This window comes from Lupinus angustifolius, chromosome LG16 (genome assembly GCF_001865875.1).
Source record: "Lupinus angustifolius cultivar Tanjil chromosome LG16, LupAngTanjil_v1.0, whole genome shotgun sequence".
Classification (NCBI taxonomy): Eukaryota; Viridiplantae; Streptophyta; class Magnoliopsida; order Fabales; family Fabaceae; genus Lupinus; species Lupinus angustifolius.
The window spans coordinates 13,890,312-13,916,974 of record NC_032024.1 but is presented as its reverse complement, the minus strand read 5'-3'; the positions used below and the strand labels follow the sequence as shown (position 1 = coordinate 13,916,974).

At 33.0% G+C, this 26,663-nt stretch overlaps 3 protein-coding genes across 3 annotated transcripts; 1 reads left to right on the top strand and 2 right to left on the bottom strand.

Annotated features, from left to right (window-relative positions):
- Nucleotides 1,368–14,793, top strand: LOC109329895 (nudix hydrolase 3). The gene is made up of 21 exons (XM_019563780.1): nt 1,368–1,551; nt 1,624–1,803; nt 1,904–1,981; nt 2,701–2,797; nt 3,141–3,274; nt 4,248–4,329; nt 4,897–4,983; nt 5,326–5,432; nt 6,525–6,696; nt 6,770–7,002; nt 7,116–7,197; nt 9,474–9,539; nt 10,143–10,220; nt 10,308–10,403; nt 11,317–11,423; nt 11,551–11,719; nt 12,184–12,267; nt 12,990–13,084; nt 13,165–13,255; nt 13,353–13,499; nt 14,454–14,793. Exons 1-21 carry the CDS (start codon nt 1,463–1,465, stop codon nt 14,505–14,507), a joined length of 2,328 nt encoding a protein of 775 aa, XP_019419325.1. The 5' UTR covers nt 1,368–1,462; the 3' UTR covers nt 14,508–14,793.
- Nucleotides 16,728–20,024, bottom strand: LOC109329897 (cysteine proteinase inhibitor). Its single transcript, XM_019563781.1, has 3 exons — nt 19,869–20,024; nt 18,697–18,904; nt 16,728–16,934 (listed from the first exon to the last, which is right to left on the bottom strand). The coding sequence occupies exons 1-2, from the start codon at nt 19,968–19,970 to the stop codon at nt 18,701–18,703; spliced, it is 306 nt and encodes a 101-aa protein (XP_019419326.1). The 5' UTR covers nt 19,971–20,024; the 3' UTR covers nt 16,728–16,934; nt 18,697–18,700.
- LOC109329176 (cation/H(+) antiporter 4-like) lies at nt 23,093–26,378 on the bottom strand. Its single transcript, XM_019562850.1, has 3 exons — nt 25,944–26,378; nt 24,307–25,320; nt 23,093–24,199 (listed from the first exon to the last, which is right to left on the bottom strand). The coding sequence occupies exons 1-3, from the start codon at nt 26,208–26,210 to the stop codon at nt 23,096–23,098; spliced, it is 2,385 nt and encodes a 794-aa protein (XP_019418395.1). The 5' UTR covers nt 26,211–26,378; the 3' UTR covers nt 23,093–23,095.

Below are 26,663 nucleotides of genomic sequence, written 5' to 3'. Positions count from 1 at the left end.
TTGGTTCATTACGATATAATATAAGAGCGATTTAAACAATATCTATTTAGAATTGTTGATGCATTTTGTATCAAAAAATAATAAACGTACATTGATTTGTATATTATTTGGATTTGTCTCCACAATATACCATGTTTTGTTTAACTTAATTGCATTTATCACATTTTTTGTTTAAAAAATACACTTATTTCTTATACAGAAGTAATTTGTGTAACGAAATTATAAAAAATTAAGGATTTGTGTAGATATAAAAAATGATATATAGTTACTGTGATTTAACTAAAACTGATGATATACCATTGTAATTTACTTTTTATCTTAACGAGGAAATGCATTCTAAAAACATTATCCAATAATTGAGATTAACATTCAGGACCACAACTTGAAGATTAACATTCAGTACCACAACTTGAAGATTAACATTCAGTACCACAACTTGAAGATTAACATTCAGTACCCAAAAACAATAATCCATTTGAGATTAACATTTTTATGATAAGTTGTTTCTATGCTTCTTCTTACCCAACATAAAATGGAAGTTAGTACATAATATACATTCAATAAGGCACAGGGATCCAAACATACTCTTGGAAAAAGGAAGTTAGTACATAATATATATAATATGACAATTAACTTAGGCTGTCAGCTATTTTATAACATGGGGACCATAATATTTTGTTATAAAAACTGGTTTGTGTCGTCCGGTTCAACTGGTGAATCGGTCTTAATATTGGTACGGTACAGTAATTATACTGGTCATACAATTATACCGGTTAAAACTGACCAAAATTGATCATACTGGCTGATTTTCAATTGAACTGTACCCGTCATACTGATTTGTTTTTATTTAAAATTAATTTTTTAATGAAATTGAAAAAAATATTGATTTTTCAACATTAATAATAAAATATTATATTTTTATATCTAATTTTACCAGTATGCGGTTTAATTAATGAACCACCGATTAAACCTCTATACCACTATACCAATATCTTAACCGATTTCATTATCTTACTTTCTTAAAAGTTGTTGACACACCCCACCATGTTATCAAACTACGTCTTTTGAAATTAATATTTAATAATTTTGCATGTCCAAGTCCAATTAGTAATTATAAACACTCAAATCTAAGGTTGAATATGACCTGATTCTTCCCATTTATTAAATTTGGTCTAATCAATAGTTTGATTCGAAAAATAATCCAATCAACATATAAAACTTATTAAGGAACATACTTTATACGACCCAACTCGGTCCGTAATCACCCCACCTCAAGACTCCCATTACAAACTTGAATTCCATGGTCTATTTAAAAAGTTTCAAATAATTCAAGACCTACAAATCAATTATTAAAATTAAAATTAAGAAGAAAAAAAAGACGAGACTGTGAAAATTGGAAAAGAGAGTGCAAAAAATAGCACCAGGGAGTATTAGCGTGAACTCATTCGCATTATTTCAAACTATGTCTGAGATGAAGAAGCAAGAAGTAGAAGAAGAACACCTTGACGTTCTAACCAAATCAGGTCACAAAACAGGGATTTCCAAACCCAGGTACGTAATTCAATTAATCAATTTTCAACTTAAATTGCTTCAATCACTATATAACTATGTTCCATGATTCAGAAAAGAGGTTCATCGCGATGGAGATTATCATGGAGCAGTTCATGTTTGGATTTATGCAGAAAGTACTCAACAATTGCTTCTTCAACAACGTTCCCATCGTAAAGATTCTTGGGCTGATCTGTGGGATATTTCTAGCGCTGGTCATATTTCTGCTGGCGATTCTTCTCTTATCACTGCTAGGTCGTTGATTTATGAAACTTTTATGGATATGTGTTAATTAGATTCATTGAAAGGTGTTGATACGATTTATTGTTTTGTGATTGATTTTTTATTGTTGCAGAAGGGAGGTTCAAGAAGAGTTAGGTTTAACTCTTCCAAAGGATGCATTTGAATTCATATTTGTTTTTCTACAAGAGTGGTAAGTACTCATTAATTCATATTTGTTTTCGTTTCTAGTTGCTATGTTTTCATTACTGGCCAGTTGCACCAGGGTTGAAACTGTGACCTCTTGGTCACTAAAGTTCTGTTTGCTAGTTGATTTTTAAAGGGTAATGGAGGAAGCGAAATGCTTGAGAGCAATGAAATAGATTTGTAAGATGACTTTGAAGTTTATTTCTATTACTTCCCCTCCAAAATTCAACTCGTAAATAGACCCAAACAAACAACCTTACTATTGCACGGAGCTCATCCTCTTGTCGTCTTGCGCGGAGCTCAACCTTACATTGAATTCATAGTTGTTTTGTTTTCTTTATAATTACAAAATTGTCGTCTTGCTATCATTCTGTTTTCAAACTTCCTTTGTTTTTACCATTTTCTTCACAAAATCTCAAAAGCAGAAAACAAAAAGGAAACGAGGTGATACTTTTATAAATTATTATAATTATAATGAAATCATATCAACTGAAAACAAAAAGAATGAAACTGAACACTCTCTAAACTTTCCTTCAAGCTAAACTAGAAAGTTTGTTTAGTGGGACCCCTTTATATATATGTGTGTGTGAAAAGAGACGGCTGGGTTGACATGTCTTTCTTTTTCAATGGATTGCATGTTTATAGGATTTCTTATCTTCAACTAATGCAGTCCCCTACTTTGTTATCTATGAAGTAGCTGATGTTAACTTCAAATATGGAATGCAGTGTCATAAATGATGGAAAATACATCAATAATGAATATAGTGATGTGTATCTGGTAACAACTGTTGATCCAATACCTTTGGAGGCCTTTACACTTCAGGTGAGGATGTGTAAGATGTTTTCAAATTGGATTTTCTGTCATTTTTTTCACATTTTTTGTGTATTTCCTAAAAAAAGTAAACCAGCAGGTTTATTGCCATTATCATTGTATCATTTTATGTCTGATTCTGTATCTCTTCTGAGAAACACGATACACTGTGATTTATTCAATCATGTAACTATAATTTGTTCCTCTCTCTCTCTCCCTAGCGATTGTAGATAAATATTGCACTTTGATATGCTAACCTAATTCCATATCCGACCTTCATGTGTTTTCAATGTACATGCATGATTGTGTAACTAACTTTCCTGATTTGTATGAGGCTATCTTTTAACAATGGCAGGAAACAGAAGTTTCTGCTGTTAAATATATCTCTTGTGAAGATTATAAAAAGTTACTGGCCAAGGAAGATTCAGACTATGTCCCTTATGATGTTCATGGACAATACGGTCAGCTCTTTGCTATACTTGAAAAGAGGTATGTGTATATTTAAAATATGCAAGACAACTAATTTCTTAAGGGTGAAGCAAAATCTCTTCCCTTTCATAACCATCCTTGTTAAAATATCTCAATATGGTTTGGTTCCATGTACTAGGGTAAAACTTATTCTTCCAATTCATATGGCTGTGTTTTTCCATTCTATCCCTTTTTCTAAAGAAAATATTATTTGATAGACAAGGAATGAAAATGAAGCATAACTAAGGAGGGGATACGATATCCTCCAAAACACAACAAGAGAACAACAGGGAAAAAGAAAGAATGGAGGTTGCATCAAAAGTGCCCAGTAAATTTAAACCCTATCCCAAAACAAATCTAGGTGGTATAGGGTGGTCTTTACAAATGTAGGCATTTTCCTCTATTAGGGATTAGTCTTTTGCTATCTATTGCTTGTATATCTTAGTCTTTACCCTTAGCTTTCTCTAATATAAAACACCCCCCTATTCAGTTGGCTGTAACCAATTCAGTTACATCAATAAAATTCACAATTACTTTTCTTCTCTCAATTTCTCTGAACTCAAGAACTCTCTTTTCTGTTACGGTTTTCTCATATGCTCAAACCAATTATGAAAAATAACTGCAAAACAATACATTAACCAAATTTCTGACATCATTATTTATTCCGAACCCTTTTAAATGGACCAAGAGTACTTGCTATATAGTGAAGGGGCAGAGCAAAGATTTACCCAGCACACCAAACATCTTATTGCAACCAAAATTCGATGCTCGACAATTAGGAATAAACGGGCCATTGTTTGCAGTCAAAATTTAAGCTGCTGATTTTGCTGAATCACTGGTTTCCTAAAATTATATGTCCGTGTCTAAAAATTCATTTCTTTTAAATTTTCAGGTACTTTATGTACTCTGTGCAGGAGAACTACATAATACTGAAATTCATTACTGACATTGATTATATGCTTATTATTGTATTTATTATATATTCTTGTTGAAGGTACAAAGAGAACACTGTAGCACGCAGTCATACTCTACAAAAGCAACTAAGTCGTTATGCTCCTATTTCCCTCAGTGCAGAGGTTGTTCTAATTATTTTTGTTTTTCCCCCCTCAACTCTAGTCAATTTTGACAGCATACCATTAAAGCACTGACATTTCTATCTTATCACAACCCACTTTCCATGCATCTGTCTAAACAAATTGTTTTTTTTACATGAAAAACCCTCATATATACTTGGAAAAAAGAGTGACTGTGACGTCTTTATATCAGTGGTCTTTATGTCAGTTTTGTTAAATAAATGATGGAAAAGAGAGAATATATGATGAAATCCTCGTGTTTTAACTACATAGCGAAGACTCTTTCAGATAAGTTTAGCGTAATAATTAAAAAATCAATCTAGAAGATACTAGCCCTATTTACATGATATGATATGTACAAGGATTCTAACAACTATGTTTGCACTCCTATTGGATCACAACATTAATTTTAATTCCTAGTATTAGAGAATAAGAGTTAGTTAAGCCTAGTTATTGTTATTTCTTTCTGCTATATAAAATGACATATTTGTCACATGCAAAATATGTCAATTTGTCATGCAGAATTAGTTGTTAGGTTGTTAAGCCTTGATGACATTTTTATTCTGACAGTTCACAGGGCTTACGGATTCAGACAGAGAGGCTCTTGTTTACATTGTCAAGGCTGCAGCAGTTATGGATGAGATTTTTTATCTACAGGTTGTCTTTACTATACACGTATAGTAAATTTTGCATGCATTTGTTTATGTACCTTTTATACTTTGACAACATTATTATGCATGTGCACATTGATGAGTTATATAAAATTTAATTGTAAACTACTATGCATGCAGATAATTTTTCATATGCATATAATGATGTGCCATGTAGCATACTTGACACCTTGATTTTTTCCCCAATATATTTTAAATTTGATTGGCTATTTATTCCTTGCTCAAAAGAATATTGTAACCTTCTGATTGTCATTGGTAGAATAGAACCAGGAAGACATGTTCATGGTAGTGTGTATTACTAAGGTTTCTCTGTTTATTTCCTTTTCAGTCTTGGTACAGTAATCCAGCACTTAGAGATTGGTTGAAGGAGCATGCTGATACATCAGAGTTAAATAAGTTGAAATGGTCCTATTATATGATTAACAAGAGCCCTTGGTAAGCCCTTGACAGCTTACTGTACCTACTGAATGGCACACATTTATACAAATTTAGTTTATATAAGTTGGAGTGGTCCTATTGTCTGACTAACCATAGCCTGTAGTAAGTCCTTGACAGCTTACTGTACAAACTGCGGTAAGTTTTACAGACAGATAGATTGATGATTTGACTACGGTAATTCTGTATGCCAGAAACTCAACCAAACCCCAATATTGTGTGTGTGCATGAGCACCCGTAGTTGAGAATTTCTGACACCATAGAATATGGCTCATTTCCTGCCTTTGGCGTACTAAGAATTTAAGATCCCACTAGAATCTGTATTCCTTAAACCAAGGGACTCATTTACATTCCAAGATCTGGACTATGGTCCTGGATTTCCAACATGATAGCTCCAAAATGCATCACCTGGCTCATTTTGTTTAGCGCTTCCTTTCTCATGACTTGATCGATGTTGGAAACTGAGTTTGAACCCAAGCAGCATCTCTTCAATGCTAATGAGACAAGGTTCTCAATATACAAGGATGTTACCAACTTCAGATAGGTTAATATCTTGTGATGGCATTGTCTAGTATATGCACACCATGTCCACTACTTGGTCGAAACAGCACAGTATAGATGTTCCACTTAATCAATGATGATCCTAGCATAATGAAGGCAATGACATTGTATCGTTTACATAGCCTATGAATTGAAGTTTTACTCAATCATCTATTCCCAAAGGTAGAATTGGTGGAGAAAACCTTGATGTCGGAATTCCTTCTAGAGATCTTGGTGATGTTCATTTAGTAGGATGAAAGATTATTTTGATGAAGCTAACCCTCAAAAGTCAAAACTCTCCGTTTGGACATGACTCCAGTTAGAATGTTAGATCTGTCAGTTATACTTCAAGAATGCACCTTTTGTAACTACAAACATGTATATTATAATCTTCAGATTTTATGTTGGTTGGGGTTGGTAAAAGGAAAAAAAGAGACATCTACTTCTTTGAGTTCTGTGTAGTCTTTATTTTTATAAAATTCCGGGGAACTATTTATTTAGAAAAACCTCTTTTATACTCCACATGTCTTATTATTTATTTACTGTTGGTAGGTCTTGCCTTGACGAAGATGAGGCATTTTTGACAACTGCTGATTCAGCAATAAGGTTGCTTTCTAAAGCAACTAGAACTGTTAAAGAGTGGAAGGGTCTTGAGTACAGAGCAGCATTTCCCGTGCTGAAACCTCCTGGTGCTAATTTCTACCCTCCAGACATGGACAAAAGGGTACATGCTAAGCATATGCTGTCAAAACATTTGGTTTGCAAATATTTAAAACAATAAGGCTTCTGTCTTGCAGGAGTTTGAAATATGGAAGGGCAGTCTAGAAAAGGATAAACAGAAAGAGGCGACAGATTTTTTCAGTGTTATTAAAAGGCACAGTGAATTTATTTTAGATTCTCATCTGTCCGATAATAGAGCAGGTGATGTTAATGATCTATATATAGTTCCTTACTCTCAAGAGTACAAATCTCTTCTTGCAAAAGCTGCTGATTTATTGCATAAAGCTGGGGACATTACCAACTCACCAAGGTATTGTTCTTATCCATGCTCTCATTATTAAGAAGTCATTGGTCAGCTTCATGCTAAATATATTTTACTTAAATATTTTTGGTTAACTCGTGCTTTCCAAATTCCAATTGTAGTTTGAAGAGGCTGCTACATAGCAAGGCTGATGCTTTCCTTTCAAATGATTATTATGACTCAGATATAGCATGGATGGAATTGGTTAGTCTTACTTTCTTGTTTAATTTTGTGCTACAATCATTATGAAGTTGTTGGCAAGCTGGTAAAATGTGTTTTGAATAGTATATAATTTAAAAGGCCAAAAATATGTTAATACTCCATATTTAATCATATTGTTACACACTTACACTTGAATCTAAATATGTGATTGATTTGTATTTCATGAATGGTTGATATAATTTTTATATGCATAATTATGAATCCCTGAACTTTAGGGATTAGAATCAGCTAAGAGCTAACCAAGGAACCAACATCAAATACATACATAACATAACAAAAATATACAATAACAACCAAACCTTAATTCCAATAGGTGTGGTCGACTACATGGATTGAATGATGCCATAATGCTCTATTATAAATCAATAGTAAGAATATATCTAATAATAATGGATGATATGTCAACACCTCTCAAGCTGGATCATATAGATCATACGCATCCAGCTTATCAAATATATATGTTATTCTAGAACCCCATACAGGTAGAGTGAAGATATCGGCAGGCTGATCCTTGGAGCAAATATGAGAAGTGTCAATGAGGTCTCTAGTGGAATGACAATCAACTTCAATATGTTTAGTCATCTCATGAAAGACCGGATTGGAGGACAGGTACGAAGCTGAGTGGTTAGCCTCATGGAGTCAACTCTTCAGAACTGCTACTCTTAAAGTAAATACTTAAGCCACATGAGCTCATTTGTGGTGTGAGCTATGGCCCAATACTCAACTTCTGCAAATGATTTGTATTTCATCAATGGATACAGTATTGATATAATTGATAGCCTAATCAATCCCTGAAGTTTAGGGATTAGAATAAACTAACTATGGAAACAATATCAAATAAAATAATACTTACATAACATAATCGAAAATATCTAATAATAACTAACGATGTCTCAACAGTTACCTTCACTAATGTAAATGAGTAAGTTTATTCAAAGAATACTGATTCTTATCAACGTTTTAGTTCATGTGTCCTGCCACCACCTAGATTACCTCGTGTGTCATGATAACTGCCATGGTAGCCTCGGGTGCCATGATAGTGAGAAATAGAACCACCAATGTATTCACAATAATAACCACCAGTGTTATGATATTGATATTTCAATCCTGTAGGTCGATACGATGAGAGCAATGGTGGTGAATTAGGTATAGCAGAGGACATCGAGTCATGAGGTGAATTGGATTTCTCATCTAGATTGACTGATATTGCATCTGAAATTGAACGAAGACTATTATGTTCTAACCTCGCCTTGAATGTGAGAAGAGAATTCAGATGCCATGAAAGGATCATCTGATCCTACTCTTCCCAGTTAAGAAAAGCTGGATTAGAAGATGGTTGGCCTAATCCTCAGCATTGAGAAATCAATCAGGAACATCAGGAACTTAAACAAACCGTTTAGCTTGATTTGATTTCAACACTGCTTCAACGTATTGACTCCAAACCACGTAGTTCTTTTTCATTTAGTTTAGTAGAGGATAGAGGAAGAGTGAGAAGTGGAGGAGAAGAACGGACGGGAACAGCAGCAGTGGTGAAATAAAGGCGGAAGGAGGAGGAAATGCTCCAGTATCATTGGCAGTAGCCATGGTCGGCGTGATATCATGTAAAGAAAGCAGTTAAGCATGAAAGAGAGACAGTAGTTAGGAATAAAAGTGGTAACAGAATTTTCACTTTTTTTTAATTATTGAATGAATGGATTTACAAGAGATAGTCCATTCTATTTATAGGACACTAGATACAATGACCGATGCTGCAAGCTAACCAGAATAGTCCAATGCAGTATAATTACGGTTATCAACTGTACTGCAGTAGGAAGCCTAACTAATAGTACAAGCAAGTAAGATCTGACAGTACTCTTTGTAAATGCAACTAACTCTACTAACAGTAGTGCAGAAGACATAAATATCCTCAAGCACACTATACCTGTTTAATACATTACTTGTATAAACATGTTTGTATAATTTAACACTCATCCGTCCACACACTACACCAAATGCATTCACAAGAACTTTTCTTTTGCTTGCCATGAGTGCTTGATAGGACTGAAAATCTGTTCATACAAAGAACTCAATGATCAGATAGATTCAATGTTGGAACCCCTGTCACTAGAAGAGTATGCTTTCTTGGATAGGCTGTTACTACCAATATGCAATTCCTGCAAAATAGGCTTTGTCTAAATTTAGTGCACTGGCATCCTTACTGTAATTTTTTGACAAATTTCATCATCATACAATTATTTTTACCTTATATTTTCTTGCAGGACTCAAATTTGGATGTTACAATTGGGCCATATGAAACTTATGAGGATAAAGTTTTTGGATATAAGGTGATTCTCAGCGATGAGGTTTTGTGCAACAAAAACAATGAACGTTCCCAAAGCATGATTATATTAAACATACATCACTTTTTCATTTGCACAAAGTTTATACTTTACAAAATTATGGCATATTACTATGTGCAGCTTTGTTTCTGGGATTGAGTTCATGTGTCCATATGGGGAAGACCCTAGGAGAAACATGTATTAAGTATCTTCCAAAGAACCTCGTCAATTTGATATTTACTTCACTTACCCGATATACTATTTGAGACTATAACATTTTCTATGATCATGTAAGCATCCGAAAGATTAGGTGAGTGAAGTTTTTTAGTTGAAGGCATAAAGTAACTCTGTGCAGTCATAGTGCTTAATGGACCATGCTTAATACAGTTAACTTTCAAGTATATCATTGACGTCATGTATTGTTTATGGATGCTCTGTTGGTCTGTCCTGGGTTAAATCTCTTAATTCATTGACACTTTCATGAATAAAAAAATATAAATTATGTTCTAAAGACTGTAAATTCACTGGAAACTTGTTACCATTCTCATGATAAAAACATATGACAGTCTTCGAACTTACAAATCAGCACTTGCATTGCCATTCTTTTAGGCTACCTTTGAAGCATATATTGGAATCAGGGATGAGGAAGCAACAGCTCAACTGAAACTCTTTGGTGATAGTCTACAGGTTCTATGCTTCCCGCATTTCAATATGAAAACTTGTCATTTTATTTTATTTTTGTGACTGATGTGTCAAATAACCCTGCTACTGAAGCTTCTGGAGCAAAATCTCCCGATGGACAGTTCGTACAAATCAACCGATGTGAATGCAGCACCTATTAGGGTTATCCAGCTAATATATAATTCCGGGGTGAGGGTTAGGAATATTTAAATTTTGAGCACATATATTTTGTTGAATGTTATTAGATATTGAATTTTGAGCACATAGATATTTAGAGAGTGAGTCTCTATGCAACAATAAGGTTGTTTGCCCTGTGACCTTGTAGTCATGGGTTTAAATCCTTGAAATAGTCTCTCCACTTATGGCGGTAAGGCTGTGTACATCTACCTTTTTCAGACCTCACTAGGTAAGAGCCTTGTGCATTAGACACACTGTTTTGGAGTTTAATATATGTGCACTTTTACTGTAAATTCTTTATACTATCAATACTTCGTACATCATTCGTTTGTCTTGCTTTAATAAAAAAACAATGAATGGTGGATGATGCGATGAGAGTGTAAAGAACCCTTGCGTTGTCAATGCATAGACTATTTTTTCTTTTTTATATATTTTTTTACTATTAGATATTGTTAGACAGTATTTGTATTTTAGATTATTCTATTGTATACTTAGCATTATTAGTTTCCTTAGATAGTTGATCATGTCGCCTTAAGTTTAGGGATTGACTAGTTTAAATTAGGGACGGAGCTAGGAGTTGAACAATGGGGGCAATTGCCCCCACAAATCTCAATATTTATTTATATTGTACATACACCGTACATGAATCTGAAAATTTAGAAATTATAAATTTTTTATGTTATTTATATAATTCCCCAAGCTTAGTATAAAGCAATAACTTTATCTATTTTTACCTCATTCTTATTGCGATACACAAGTGCTATTATGATAAGATTTTTGTATGGAGTTCATATTTTGTAAGCGCTAAGTAGTCATCAACACATTAGTAATTAATATGTTTTTACATTACTTTTTTATATCACTACAGGTCTCACATGTCACTATTTCATTCATTTGAATTTTAATTATTGATGAATTATTTCAGGATGTCAAGGGACCACAGACTCTTGCATTCAATCTACCAAATGATGAGCGTATTGTACAAGAACGCGGATCATCAATGGTCATGCTTAAGAATGTTTCAGAGGCGAAGTAAAATTTCTGACCCTGAAAATTCTAGTTTGTTCGAGTTACAACTTATATTTGAGAATGGGTCTCTTGTTTTACTTATTTTTCTAAATGTATAGTTAATATTGGGAAACCTACCAATTCTTAACAGGTTCGTGCATATTCTTCTCCCTATAGCTGCTGCTTGTGTTGCAACAGAACAACAAGAATTTGTAGATTTTGATTCATTTTTTACTCATACAATTTGTCACGAATGCTGCCATGGAATTGGACCTCATACCATAACACTTCCAAATGGTCGGAAGTCTACTGTGAGATTGGTCAGTTACATAATATGTCTCATTTTGATCGATTTCTTTTTGATTGTTGAAACTTCTGCAGTAGACATACAATCTTAATTATGGTGTTAGTATGGACCAATAAGTTCATTTTCCTTATTTTAACTACTGAGAAGTTGAAAGAGAGAAGGAAAATCTATAGCAATTTTAATTAAATAGGAAAATCTTGCTGGAAATGGAGGTAATATATAGACTGTCACCACGCTATAAATTCATCAAAAGCGGGAAACAGAGAGACTTACATAGGGGATTACCAGTCTGGCTACAGACACTTTACGCCTCAATTGAAAGGACTGAGTCCTGTTTGCCAATTTTCTCATGTTAAATCTTTTGCATTCAGTAATATCATGGATACTATAAATCATGTTCAAAATACTAGAATTTTGTGTATCACATAATTACATTTGCATATAACATTAACTACAATATCTTACCTTTTGGTACAGGAGTTGCAAGAATTTCACTCGGCTCTGGAAGAAGCAAAAGCTGATATCGTTGGCCTCTGGGCATTGAGGTTCTTAATCTCCCAGGTTAGTTATACGTTACTATGCTTCATTTTTTCATGGGATGAAATTAGACTCTATTGATAGACAAAAGACATACATAGCAAGAGGGTTGGGAATCCTTTTAAAACAGAAAAGATGGTAAAAAGAAAGATATAAGCTCAAGAAGGTTCTCCAATCTGGTTGTATTTCCAAGAAAGAGCCCCTTCAAAAATCAATGAGCAGAACATAAATAGAAGCTAAGAAAATGAGTCTTAAATTTTTTTGCAGATCTCTATAAAATGGATCAACGATGTGATATTAATTTTAATGTTATAAAATTATATTCCAGTTTGATTGCAACCTAGTAGTCTCTTCATCAGTTGAATGACTGGTTCAATATTCAGTACATTGCTTTTATAGTATAGTCTCTCCTTTTCCCACTAGTAAATAGTAAATAGAGATGGAGAGGGGAAGAGAAAGCAACCAAGTTGGGGACTATGGGCGAAAAACTCTTTCTTTTCTTTCTCAAAAGGCAGAAACTTACACAACTGTTGAGCAACTTGATAAAAAATTAGTGTCTTTTAAGTATGTTTTACACATGCATGGTCTGTTCTGTGCCTTTGAAGTGTCTTCATAACTTGGTAACTCTGTGGTTTCTATGCTGTGTTTTATGTTTGAGACGTCTCCATACATCTTCCAGATAGTTATTGTTTTCTGGTTCACAACTTGATGCTAATGTTATTGCTTGTTTCTTATGATATTACCAGGATTTGCTTTCCGAAACTTTATTGAAGTCCATGTATGTTTCTTTTCTTGCCGGATGCTACCGCTCAGTACGTTTTGGTTTAGAGGAAGCTCATGGGTATGCTACTAGCTCTGCATTCTTCTTTAATGTGGTGTTTGTTTCATGATTAAGCATCTAATTCTACTGCAAATTGTCAGAAAAGGACAAGCATTGCAGTTCAACTGGTTATATGAGAAAGGAGCCTTTGTCTTGGATTCTGAAGGCGCAGTCTCTGTTGATTTTTCCAAGGTATTATTGCTTCGAAACCTTTGCTATTTCACTCTCTCCAACTTGAGTTTTTTTAACCCTAAGATAGGTGACATTAATTATATTTTTGTTCCCTAAGATTGAAGATGCAGTTGAAAGCCTGAGCAGGGAGATACTAACCATTCAAGCCAAAGGTGATAAAGTTGCTGCCGGTTTGCTCCTCCAGAAATACAGTACGATGACAGAACCCCTGCAAGTTGCTCTGAAAAAGTTGGAGAAAGTTCAGGTAAAACCATAGACTTTAGTATTCTGTTAATTTCTGTTGTAGTAAGATGATGAGTACACTGTAGTGCCTAGTATGGCTTTGTTCTCTCACCTATTCACTCTAGAAAGTCCCAGTTAGTTCTCTAAGACCCATGACCCATGACCCATTTTCAAAACTCAAACCATCATATTATTGTTTATACCTTTTCAAATTGAACTTGCAGACCATGTTGAATTATTAAAAATAATTTAGCATCTCACTTTGATTGACTCGTTGTCAGAACTCGTGAAGGCTATAGGTTATCTTCTCTGTACATTTTTAATTTTAGCTTTAAAATTTGAATGATTAAAAGTAATTTACCATCTCAGTTAGCATCTAATGTCCAGTTATAGGGTACCTTAAGCTGAGATCATTCTGAATATGTTTTCATCCATCTTATGATCATTTGTTTTTATACATAGGAGGTTGTCAGTTTGCCATCTACTGGCTTAAACCTAGGTTGTCTGTGTATAATGAGCATAACATTTGACTAAAACACTGGAAGAAAAATTGGAATTTTCTGTGCCTGTCACCACAATCTTATAATATTTTTCCAAAGGACTGTCCTTAGATCTTGGACTCTTGGTGTAATGGTAAAGTTGTTTGTCTTGTGACTTGGAGGTCATGAGTTAAATATTGGAAACAACCTCTTCACATGCTAAAGTAATGTTGCATCGAAGCTTCGTGCATTGGATGTACTTTTTTAAAGGACTATCATACTGTTTCATTTTTTTGTGCACTCTTTCTTTTCATACTCTTTTGCGGGAAAGTAAGTCTTCATATACATACTCTTTTGTATGACATAGCAACTCATTGTCTCAAAGATAAACTATATCCTATCAGTTATCCTAAGACAATGTTGTTGCATACAGAAATACCGTGATTTCAAAAAAAATTGTAACTAATTGTTTCTGTATATTATGCTGTGTACCCTAGGTACCTGTTGACGTTGCTCCGACCTTTCCCATTGCTGACAAAATACTGCAGTGAGAGCAAGAAAAATGGCAAAATTTTCTATGGGTGCCATAGCCTTTTGGGTCAGCCAGGAAAATTTAATTCAATGGATGTGTTTTCTGTGTTAGTTGTTCTAATAAATAGTGAAATACATTCTTTCTCAAGGATGTGTCTATTATTGAGCCTGGTTGAAGCTTATAACATGTAATTGGGATGGTGCAACCTCTTCTCTCTCTTTCAGCATAAAAGATAAACTATGTGGTTGTGTCAAAGAATAATGTTTAGTATTGATAAACTTATCTGCATTATTTGTTTCAGAATATATTCTTCTCCAATTTAAATTGTTCTAATAAATTTAGGATAGTGTAGTTGAAATTGAATATAAAATTAAACCAGTTGATACTTTTCTGAGTAACATCCTTTTTTTCTCAACTTAATTGTTTTTTACCGCAATTTTAGTCCTTTTCTCTTTTTATTCTTGTTATTTCAATCCTATGGACATGGCAAGCGATAGGTATCATTCATAGAAGCTTTATTAACATTGTTCCATCATTTTTTTTTATCATTCTGAATATGTTACTATTTAGTTTTTATCAAAATTACAAAATTTTGTCAATCTCATCATAGCGTCAGGGTCCCTTTTATCATAATTATTCTGTGGTAAGGCTAATTTGTTGAGAGTGGACTCACTGCAAAGTCATTGTTTGGATTAAATTGCCAAGCTAAGGTTCATGATAACTACAATACCGATGTTCATGTACAAGGTAGTATGTTGGTAATGTCGATTTTCAATAAGGGTGCTTCTTCTTGGAAAATTGTCTTTTGCTATTTCCAAGTGATTCGCAGAAAATTCGAATTTAAGATGTTTCAGATAATATTATCTGTATAGATTTTTTGAGTGTTCCATATAAAAGTATAAATAATGAAAACGGCACAAGTCTTGTGGACTTAACCATTCTCAGTTGAATAACATATATCATCTGCTCTAAGGTATTCTCAACTATACCATAATCTAGATCTTCATATGTGTTGAATGTAGCACATTTTTTCGATACATATCCATCAATCCTTCACAAATAAAAGCTATAATATAACTTTAACCTTCATTGTGCAGTCAAATGTAATGTAAGCAATGAAACCCATTTAAGGATTGACTTGGGATTCCACAGTACAGCCAAAATTATCACCCCATACTTAAATCCCCATGCTCTGTGAAAAACATAATACACTCTAACATATAAGACACAAGAGTGTCTTAGATTTTAAACTACTCAACTCATATATAGGACATGTTTTTTGTATTGTTCACAAGCATTGCTGACCCCATGACATACTCTGGTTTCACAGTGTCACCTCCCTAAAAAAACAAAAGTAGATTATAGGATAATCCATTTACTAAAGGTAGTTGAGTACCACTAAATAATACTCCAAAGGAAAATCTCAGAACCCAGTTGTAATAGCCTTTCAATATTTAAAAGAAACTTTAAAGCACATCACATTCAACCATGATCTAAAAAAGAATAGTCATGAAAGTAAATCAGTTCATGAACTACCCTATAAATCCCACAAATTCTTGACAAACTCATTTGAAAAATGCTTTCATGACAAAGAAGCAATGGTTCAGGCAGGTAGGCACATTGAACTATTTCCTTTATGACGAACGCGATAGGTAACAATAGGTTAAATGATGGAACCATATAACTATAGAACCCATTGTGCATACTATCCTTCCACTCTAGGAACCACAAAACCCAGGCCAACTTGGTGCAGCCACCAGTACAACTTAGCAAAACCAGATCTGTGTTCCATTACCTTGATACCCACTTCGGTTACAAGCAGGAGTTACCCAACTTGGTAAGCTGCTGCTCTTGTCAGATTGCTTATAATTATAAACAATGTGCCTGACTTATATTTGAGCAAAATGGAACTTGGGAAGGAAAAACTATTACATAGCAATAATAGACTTCTGAATATATATAATCAAGGGATTTTAGGATAATGAAGATGCATCCAGGGAAGTCATTGTTATAATTTTAGAAGAACAGTTCGTGATATATAGCATTGATGAATCAGTCTGTTTCTCTTGTCCAAATAATTTTAATACAGAATTTTTTTAATGTTTTCATCCCAAAAAAAGTTGTACTAAAATTATTTTGTTGTCAAACACCGTTGATTCAGTGCATTTTTTTAGAAGCAACAACTATTTTTTTCTATAATATCATCTGAAACAGACATTTATTATACATATAGTCAGTCATCAATATAATCTTTTCCATGGCTAATTCAAAGGCACTCATCTTTTCAGGGATGATGCTAAATGCATACACAGTGTGTAGATTATGATTACATCATATTTGAAAGGAAATCCCGAAGGTAGATACTGCATTTATTCCATACATAACATGCTTTTTAATATCCTTGATACGACCTTGTAGCCAAGCTAGCCATATCATCTTCAGTACCCTGAAAAAACCAAGGTAGGACTTCGTTAATAATCCCTATAGAACAAAAACTCTGAAAGCATATGACAATATGGGAGACCCTGTCCATGAAACTTCCACCTAGTGGGGCCTGGAGAGGGTCGATGTACGCAGCCTCACTCTCACAACTCACAAGTTAATATGGTTTCCAGGAATTGAACTCATGATCACCAAGTTACAAGGTAAACAACCTTATGTTGTAACTTCTCATGAGAATCAGAAACAAAATACTAAATCTGGCTGGAACAGGAATAATGGGGAATACCTTTTTCTTTTAGTTGTTAAAAAAACTTATTTTGCTTTACATGTCACAACTAAGACCAGGTATTCCTATTCTCTAATAGGGAAGGTGTGCTGATTTGCAATCTAGCACTATTATTTGTATATCTATTTGGACAAATTTACTATTTCAAAGCATGACAAAGTAGTCCTAAACTAAAGTTATGGAATATATATATGAGCAAGAAACTTTTGATTTGCAATCCACTATATGCTTACTGTATTAAGCAGAAAATAACCAAAGATCAACAAGTCTTGAAACATATCATTCAGCTGACTACAATGGTGGAAATGGTAATGCAACATTATGATGCCTACTACACCAACAATGTTCTATATATACAACAAAGCTGTATTGCCACTATCAGCCACAATACAAGACACAGGTCCTGATACAGAACAGGCATAGGGAATAAAAGGGGTTCAAGAGCATTTAGATGAATGAAAACACTAGAAGTGCCTTATCTTTATAAGTTTTGTCTGTTCATAAGCATGCAATAGATGAGTCCTAGATTAATAATTAGTGATCCAATAGAAACACCCTAGCTTTCAAAGGAGCAGAGGTAAAGTCATTGTCCCTAATGTCATTCTATAAATTATATGCAAATATGCAATTTATCCTTCTGAATAGGGGAAAGAAAAAAAACAGTGAATGATCAAAAAATGGATCTCAAAAGAACTACTTTTATTGCCCAAATGTGTAATTTATGTCAAACTTCTTGATCATAGTACATCATGTAATTAGCTTTTTTAGAGGGATCATGGAATTAAGTTGATTCATCAGCAAAACTAAAAAGTGTGTTACACAATCTAGGACTGACAATTTGGCGCACCTGGTCAGGTTCGGGCCAGCCTGTTTCAGCTCGGCCTTAGTTCAGGCCAAACCAAAAAAGCCCAGCGGTTATCCGGCCAAAAAATTGCATAAGCCCGATAGCGGGCATTTTTAAACATGATCAGACAGACTTTTCTTGTGACTCTACCGAGCTGCCATGGCCCAGTCAGGTTAAATCCCAATTAAACCAGACCAAAATGGTTGAGGTCTATTTGAGAGGGCTTTTAAGTGCATAAAAGCCGTCCATTAGTCAGAGTGGCTCGACCGGGCTGGCCCGTTTGCCAGATGACAATCTATAACATAAGCAACAGCTGATTTGCTTGTTTCTTTAGTAACCGATTCAGCAAATAGTAATTACACACCAGTAAAACATCTTGTTCAAATGCCTACACAGCAAGAATAAAATGGACTAACATTGATAATCGTTATCAGAAGCATGTAAGTGATAAATATAAGCCCATTATTAAATTGGAAACTGAATCCAGACTTTCAGTTCTTGTTCATTTACCCTCTTCCCTGCTTCATTCTAAACTTTATTGAGCCATGTTCAGAATGGCCAGAAAACAAGTTTGGGAGATATGCATTCATCCTAAACATTTCATACATTAAAAATTAGGCAGTAGTAATCAAATACCTGGTTAAGCACTAGCCTCTGAAGGTGCATCACTGACATGATTGAACTCCTGCACTTCCTTGAAGTTCAACCATGGCTTTTCCCAAACCTTGGCTTCATAAACCTTCTTTTTGTCACCATCTTTTGCCTCCAAAGTGATGTGGTACAAGGTACCAGAAACCACTTTCTGTTGGGCACTGATCACCCTACCAAACTCCAGAAGCGCATTCTGCATAATCATCACCAATTCAATCAAACAACAACAACCATGCCTTTACCCCCTTAAGATAGAGTTAGCTATATGAGTCGAACAATGTCATAATGCTCCATCATAAATCATGTTCATTGAAAAAATATTAATCTCTAAGTCTTTCTTAATCGTTTAGCCTATCATTTTTCTTGTCTTCCATCTTCCTCTAGGAATTGAACTAACCTCCATTTAATCTACTCCCTTTATATGGGCTTCAACCGGTCTCCTCTACACATCCAAACCAACTAAGGCGTAATTTTACCATCTTTTCTACAATAGGAGTTGCTCCAACTTCTCCCTAATGCATTCATTTCTAATCCTATCTTATCTAGTGTATCCACTACTCCAACAGATTCCGACCAATCGCACCATAATATCTTATCCTATACCATATCCATAAACTAACCATTTAAATCCAAATGTTTCTTAATGATTTCACCTGTAGTTTTTATTGTTCTTCTATTCTCACTTTTCCTATAGCCATTGAGCTACACCTCCATTTAATCCACTCTCCTTAGTGCGGTTTCATGTATTCTCCGCACATACCCGAACCATTAAGGCGAGATCCTATCATCTTTTAAACAATAGGAGTCACATCAACCTTCTCTATAATAAATTCATTTATAATCTTATCTTTGTCTAATTAGTTACTCATCCAACGCAATATCGTCAAATCTACTATTCTCTTAGCTTTTTTTTATCACTCAACATTCAATCTCATTAATAAAGCGCTTTCTTACAAATCAATACAACCAAAATAACTTTTTTTTTTGTAGAATCTTGATGACATGCATGGATCATCAACAAAACATAAAATTAAAATGAAATCCACCTCATCTAATTGAACAAACGTTAGCATGGCGAGATCGAAGTAAAAAACTGGTAATCGGTGACATAATAGAAAATGAATACGTAGCATAAAGAAAAATAGAAAAAAAGAAACCTGTTTTTTGTTGTGTTCATCAACAGCAAAGCGAGCAAGACCATCGATCTCAAGGCTGTTCTGGTTTCCAGCAATTTCTCTAGGACCACCCAATGTTGCCATTTTCTCTCTTTCTTTCTCTGTTTCTCAGCGATGATGTTACTTACGAAGATATATATTCTTGCGTTTCTCCTTTGATGTAGTTATTCGATTACTACATCACGCTACTTAACCAAAGAATATCAACTTTTTATTTGTCTATTAATTCAGATATATAATCCATAATTTATTTCATAAAATAAAATGTTATTTCAACATTTGTCATCAAATTTTTAATCACTAAATTTTAAATAATTATAATTAATACAAATAAATGATAAATAATATATTATTTATAATTTTTTTTTACAAATTACATAAATATTACACATTTTTTATTGAAATAAATGTAGGGCAAGAGTGCATCGAATAACTCCCATTTCTTAGACCTTAAGCTTCCAACATGTGGAATATGTTCCATATTCTCCAATTTGTAAGTGGACTCAACTGTCTAACAAATCTATTGACCTCTATCTACAAGCTTTTAGTTTAAGTATGGTAGTTTCTCTTAAATTTTTAGGATGATGAAAAGATTAATGATTTGATTCTTGAGAATGATACTTATTGGGAGAGACAGTCATATGTCATAAAAGAGATTAGTTTTTTACCCAAAAAATGAAAAAATATTGTTGATAGTACCAAAAAAATCTCTTAAGCTTTATTGGAATAATTGCTATATAATAATTAATAAATTTAGCTTTAAAAAGTATAGAGTTGCAAAATAGTTATTACAATTTTCCATCATCCAGTCATTAGTCATCGAAAATGAATTTTTTATATGAGGAAATGGATTTTTGAAATTTTTATTTCACCAAATTTAATTTATTAGGGATTGAATTATTGTTTGAAAATTTTAGGCACTAAATTGTCTTGTCAAATATTTATACTACTACATAAAAGGCAAAACATGTCTCAATGGTTTTTAGATAATTTAATAGATATAATTTATATATTCTAACTTTCCCCTTAATGCTAAAAAAAACATATACCCAATGTTTATATACCATGCACCATGTATTCAAAATTAGATTTAGATTTATGAAATTATTGTTAGAAATATCAAATTTTGTTGTTGTTGCTAATAATGACTTTCTTGGAGTTATTAGTTGTATTTATCCTCTCATTCATAGCTTTGATAGCTATTATTGGTCATTTTAATTAGGTCCACATTTTTTTAGAAGGATTAATATCATAACTATTTAATATTTTATGACCGTGAGTTTTTCCATATTCAACCACATGATTTGAGCTTTTCATATAGATTCTCGTTACAATACAACAATTTTATATATATTTATGTTTTATGTCAATTCAAATACACATTTCAATAATTTAATGTACTAAAAGTTTATAACATATATGTTATAACTACTATCATACAATTGATTACTAACAGTAATTGATATTCTAAATATTTACTCTACGTAACTTTCACGTTCTCCTTTAAACCAAAATGTTAAATATTCTAAATTGATGCTTTTCTATTATCCAATTCCATTTCATTTTCTCATTTCATTTTTTTCGGATACGTTTTTTCTTCTCATCATTATTATTGTTAGGGCATAATTTTATCTTCTCTCATAAACTCATATGTTAAACTTCTAATATAAGGTATGCACATCTCCTTTACTTTTCATTTTCATATTCATTTTTTCTTAGGTATTCTTGGATTCATATATGTTTTAGTTGGAAAAGTCATGCCACAACCACTATGGTATGAATTTATTATTTTTTAATGTTCATATATTTCTTCATTTCCTCTTTCATTATGTGTGATTAGTGGTGTGATGAAAGAAAAAAATAAACTCTCATTTTTTAGTTTTTTTATGTTTCTGGATCTCTAATGACTACAAGTGTAATGAATATGATTATTCTTAACCATTGTATTTATTGGTACTTTTCTTATATTATCTTAAACCTTTCTTACATAATTATGATATGAAACATTAAACTCCTTTAATGCTAATTTATATCGGCCTCTTTTCTATCATATGTGTTCTTCCTTATAAAAAATAATAAAAGATGATGTTCTTATCCCACAACATAATATTTAATTCTTTTTTGACATAACTTTTATGTTAAAGCAGACGTTTTTGTTAAGTATTCGTTATTTCTTTTATCCTCCCAATTTTTGGTTGCAATATATATAGGTTTGAAACAAACTTCACGTGGAAATGGATGCATTATAGTAGCAATTGACATGACTTTTGGTTATGGACTACCTCATGACTTAAGTAGGAAATTCAACAAAATCAACTAAGTCTTTGTCCCACAAATTACTATATTTAACATGTCATATTATATTTGACATTTGTAACATGTAAACAAAGATACAGAAGTGTCTGTTAACACACTAGTATATACAATGATTATTTAATGACTTCTTAATTTAAGGAACTTAATTATATTATGAATAAATTTTTTAAGGACTATTCAACAACTTTATTTAATGTTTAGAAACCAAATTATTTTTCATACACCCCTTTGATTATTTACTCTCTTATGGGTCTATATGAAAAATTAAAAAAATTAAAAAATAGTTGAAATAAAAATATGATTGGGATATTTGATTAAGTTTGATTCTATTAGGTAATTATAATTACAATTATTATTTATTTTTATATGTAAACATATTTTATTTGTTTAAAGGGACAGAGGAGATAACATTCTATATAATTGAATATACTCTTGTAAAATTAAGGTGTGATATAATATTTTATAACTCAACCAATTGAGTTGATTTTTGAAAGAAGTTAAATCATTGTTAATTAAAATTACACTCGTAAAAAAGGGAGTTGGTAAATGTTCCATTAGGTTACCTCTTGAAGAAAAAAGATACATTCAAACATACATTAAAACAACAAATTTGATTAATTTCTTTCTGTTTGTATGTTTCTCACATGCATGCACTAATTTCTTTGGGTCGTTACAAGTTCTTCCCGGAAACTTTCTAGCAGTATTCATACTTGTTTATGGGCTTTGAATACACCATGTTCTAGCTACAAAATAGGGAGAGAAAAATACAATAATGCAAACATATATTAAAATCTCTTTCAGGATGCGCAATTGTTGCTTTCAAGAATCGAATATTTGATTTTTCAGTTGATCTTGATCCAGTGAAATCTTACATTGCTAAACCAAAGTAGCAATCACCATTTTGTGGGCATTTGTTGTTGTTGAACAACTAAAATGGAAGCTTTAGTCTCCATATCTGGTGAAGCAAGTAAATCACCAATTACACCCAACTCTGGAAACTCAGTCCAATTTACCATTGCACTTGTGATAGGAGATTTGACTCCATGTCTTCTCCCAACTATAATATAATCAAATTTAGTCACCACATCATTTAGGAATGATGTTATTTGAGATGGATCATCTATTGTTATTTGTTCAAATGTCACATTTTCAAGTCTACCATATGTTCCTTGTACACCCCTTAGCACTTCAGCATCAAGCATGCTATCCCAATTTGTTGTTTCAGAATCTGGTCCAACCAATCTATACACAAACAAGTGATTATTTAATTCTTTAGCTGATCTTTTAGCTAAGCACAAAGCTTCTCTATCATCTGAACCACCCAAGAAAATCATGGCCACTACATAACTTGATGAAATAGATGTACAAGATCCGCGATTCACTAGAATCCCAATTGAGCATGGTGCCTTTTCCATGACCTTAATATTAAGTGTCCTTATGTTATTATTGTCTGATTCGACCGTGCCATCGTCTCTCCATCTTAAATGAAAAGGAAGTATTATAAATGATGCTACTTTGTCCATAGCAAGATAACAAATATCATCATGCATAAAGGTGAATGGAGATATAGCTGTATAGGCATTCACGGTCGCGGCACCTGCATACTCATGCTCATAAAGGCTAAAGGTTACAATGATTTCCCCTGAGAAATTATGATGACTTGACCCAACACTCATTTGCTGATTGCGATGTGAGATGAAAATCGGAGAAGTCCTTCCAATTAGCTCCATGAGATGCAAGACATCAACCACTAATGGATTTGTTGGTGTAGGACTAAAAAGGTCCAACGAATTTCTTACTGGAACTATGTGACATGGTTTGTGGACGCATGCCACAACTCGAAGCTCTGTATTAGGCTTCAAGTATAAAATGTTCCTTTTCTGATACCCTGCATATTTTCTTGAAGGGTCATACAATGATTTCACACCAATCTTTGAAATGGTTGCCAAAATCAAACCCGAGATAACCATAATACTTACTTCTCCACTAGTGTATCTCTGGAATCAATACAATGAAACAAGTTAGTTGAACATTTTTTGTATTAAAAAGAGCATATCGCTAACATTTTTCGTATTCAAATGCTTACATAAAAAATACTAATTACCTTAGCATCATATAGTAAGATATAGGCGCAAATGTCGACGACGCCTTTGCAACTCAAAATGAGAGCAATGCAAATAGAGTCAATGATAGGCATGCTACAAAACTGGCAAATTCCCACACACAATAGTATTTTAACCAAAGTGACCATAATTATTAGGCCAAATATAATCATAACCAGATTTTTGTTCATGTTCCATAGGTCTAGATCAACCTTCATGATGCAGCTTGTGACAAATAGAGGCATAAGGAACCAAGTTGAGAACAATTGAAGTTGCTTCACCAATTCAGACCCTAAAGGAGGACCCTCTGGCACAGCAAGACCAAGCATAACAGCACCACCAAAGAAAGGTTGGACTAATTCGGTTTCCATCAACCCGAAAATTATGACAAGGAAGACAATGATGTAGATGAATATTTTCTTCACTGGCCTACCTTGTTGAGTATGTCTCACCACTAACTTCATCAAAGGGCGTCCAATAGTTAATATTATGACGAATAATGCAATTAGTCCACCGACATTGATAATGTATGCTTCTAGACCTTTATTCGAGCTAACAACCATGCTAGTTGCGATTCCTGTGACTGCAGTGCCAGTTATATCTAATACTAGAGCTGATGAAAGAGTAAGGCGCCCGATTTCGGAGTTAAGGATTTCGAGCTCAGTGAGTAAGCTAGCAATGACTGGGAAAGAGCAAATGCTGTGAGATATAAACACTGTAGGCATGCTATTAATTTCTTTTTCACCAACAGCTTTATGTATAAAAGGATAACATTCTACATAGAATGCAAAACCAAGACATATTGGTACTAATGAGGATAAAGCAATAGCCCAAGCTCTTTTTCCTGTTCTTGTGATCATTGAATAATCCATTTGTACATAATTCAAGAATAAGTAGAATGTGTAACCAAAAGCTGATATCAATTGCAATGTGTCTTCACTCCCAAATGGAAACAATAATTGCTTGTATTTGTTCAATGTATCAGACTTAATTGTAGGGCCTAATAGAATCCCAGCCTGCATGCAACAAAATTTTCTAGTTACATAATAAAATCACAAAACTTTGATAAAATTATTTTTTATATTTGTAAACAAATACAAATTTTAAATAAAATTATATGCTAAAATATTATTTTGGTTCTTTATCTTAATTTTAGGTTTCAATTGGTCATATAACAGAGTAAAATGTCAATTTAATCATTTATCTTATATTTTATATATAGGTTTCAATTTGATTATCTAACAAAATAAAACATCAATTTAGTCCTTTATCTTTATAATGTTTGTCAATTTCACTCTTATATCATGACAATATTAATTAGATTTACACGAAAACATACTAAAATAATTAACATTGTTATGATAGAATAGTGAAATTTAAAAATATAAAAAAGATAGAGGACCAAATTTAGACGTAAAAAAAGATTAAAGACTAAATTGACATTTTATTTTGTTATAGGATCAAATGAAAACCTAAAAATGAAATAAATGGTCAAAAATAGTGTTTTACCAAAAACTATACAATAAAAATCACTTTTTTTAGCTTAAACAATGGAAATGTGTTTTGAAATAAAATGATATGCAGATAATAGGAATGTAACTCAAAAAATAGAAAGGGTGAGAGATTAGGATATGCATACCAATGCAGATGAAATAAAATAAGGGACCCCCAATGACTTAAGCAAGAAATGGCAACATTGTGTGATGAAGAAAATGGTGACTATTTGAAGCTGAAGGATTGTAAATGGGGATTGCAATGGTGATTTCCCCCCACCATGATTATAATCAGCCCATAAGCCTTCTGATGTTATATGTGGTGGAAGATCAATAGAAACATTATAGATATTGAAATTTTGACTTTGGTTTAGGACAATAAATTCCTTAAACAATGAATGGTTATAATTCATTTTGTGCAATTATCTTTCTCCCTTGCCTAAAATTCCCAAAGAAAATAGATTTTTTGTAATGGGAATTAAAGGAGAAGATTTGTAAGAAATTGCATAGTAGCTAGAAAAGAAAGGAGTTCATGCAATATGAGAAGTTGTTCTACTTTGCCTGAGAAATATTGTATATATATAGTTGGTATATAACAAACATGCTAGTCAACTTTGTAACTTGTCCAATAAGGAAAACAATAATATAACTGAATTCAAAAACGGATTTAATGTTAATCTGCGATCAAGTTAGCCAACTTTGTAATTTGTCTATTAATAAAAACAATAATATAACTGAATTCAAGAACTGCATTCGAATTAATCTTTTCATTCCAGCTGTTTAAGGCCAAAAACAGGTTTTTTTTTTTAGGTTACACTACTGTTAGACGACTAGTTTTTAATTCTCTTCTCTCTCACTCTTGTAAA

What these genes read in the sequence shown, in the direction of transcription:
- LOC109329895 (XM_019563780.1), top strand. Translation starts at nt 1,463, where the DNA reads ATGTCTGAGATGAAGAAGCAAGAAGTAGAAGAAGAACACCTTGACGTT. An exon ending in TGGAGGCCTTTACACTTCAG is followed by an intron (nt 2,798 to 3,140) that starts GTGAGGATGTGT and finishes TAACAATGGCAG; the next exon opens with GAAACAGAAGTTTCTGCTGT. An exon ending in ATAAAGTTTTTGGATATAAG is followed by an intron (nt 9,540 to 10,142) that starts GTGATTCTCAGC and finishes CCATTCTTTTAG; the next exon opens with GCTACCTTTGAAGCATATAT.
- LOC109329897 (XM_019563781.1), bottom strand. Translation starts at nt 19,970, where the DNA reads ATGGCAACATTGGGTGGTCCTAGAGAAATTGCTGGAAACCAGAACAGC. An exon ending in ATGAACACAACAAAAAACAG is followed by an intron (nt 18,905 to 19,868) that starts GTTTCTTTTTTT and finishes ATGATTATGCAG; the next exon opens with AATGCGCTTCTGGAGTTTGG.
- LOC109329176 (XM_019562850.1), bottom strand. Translation starts at nt 26,210, where the DNA reads ATGAATTATAACCATTCATTGTTTAAGGAATTTATTGTCCTAAACCAA. An exon ending in ATTTTATTTCATCTGCATTG is followed by an intron (nt 25,321 to 25,943) that starts GTATGCATATCC and finishes TGTTGCATGCAG; the next exon opens with GCTGGGATTCTATTAGGCCC. An exon ending in TCTTACTATATGATGCTAAG is followed by an intron (nt 24,200 to 24,306) that starts GTAATTAGTATT and finishes TATTGATTCCAG; the next exon opens with AGATACACTAGTGGAGAAGT.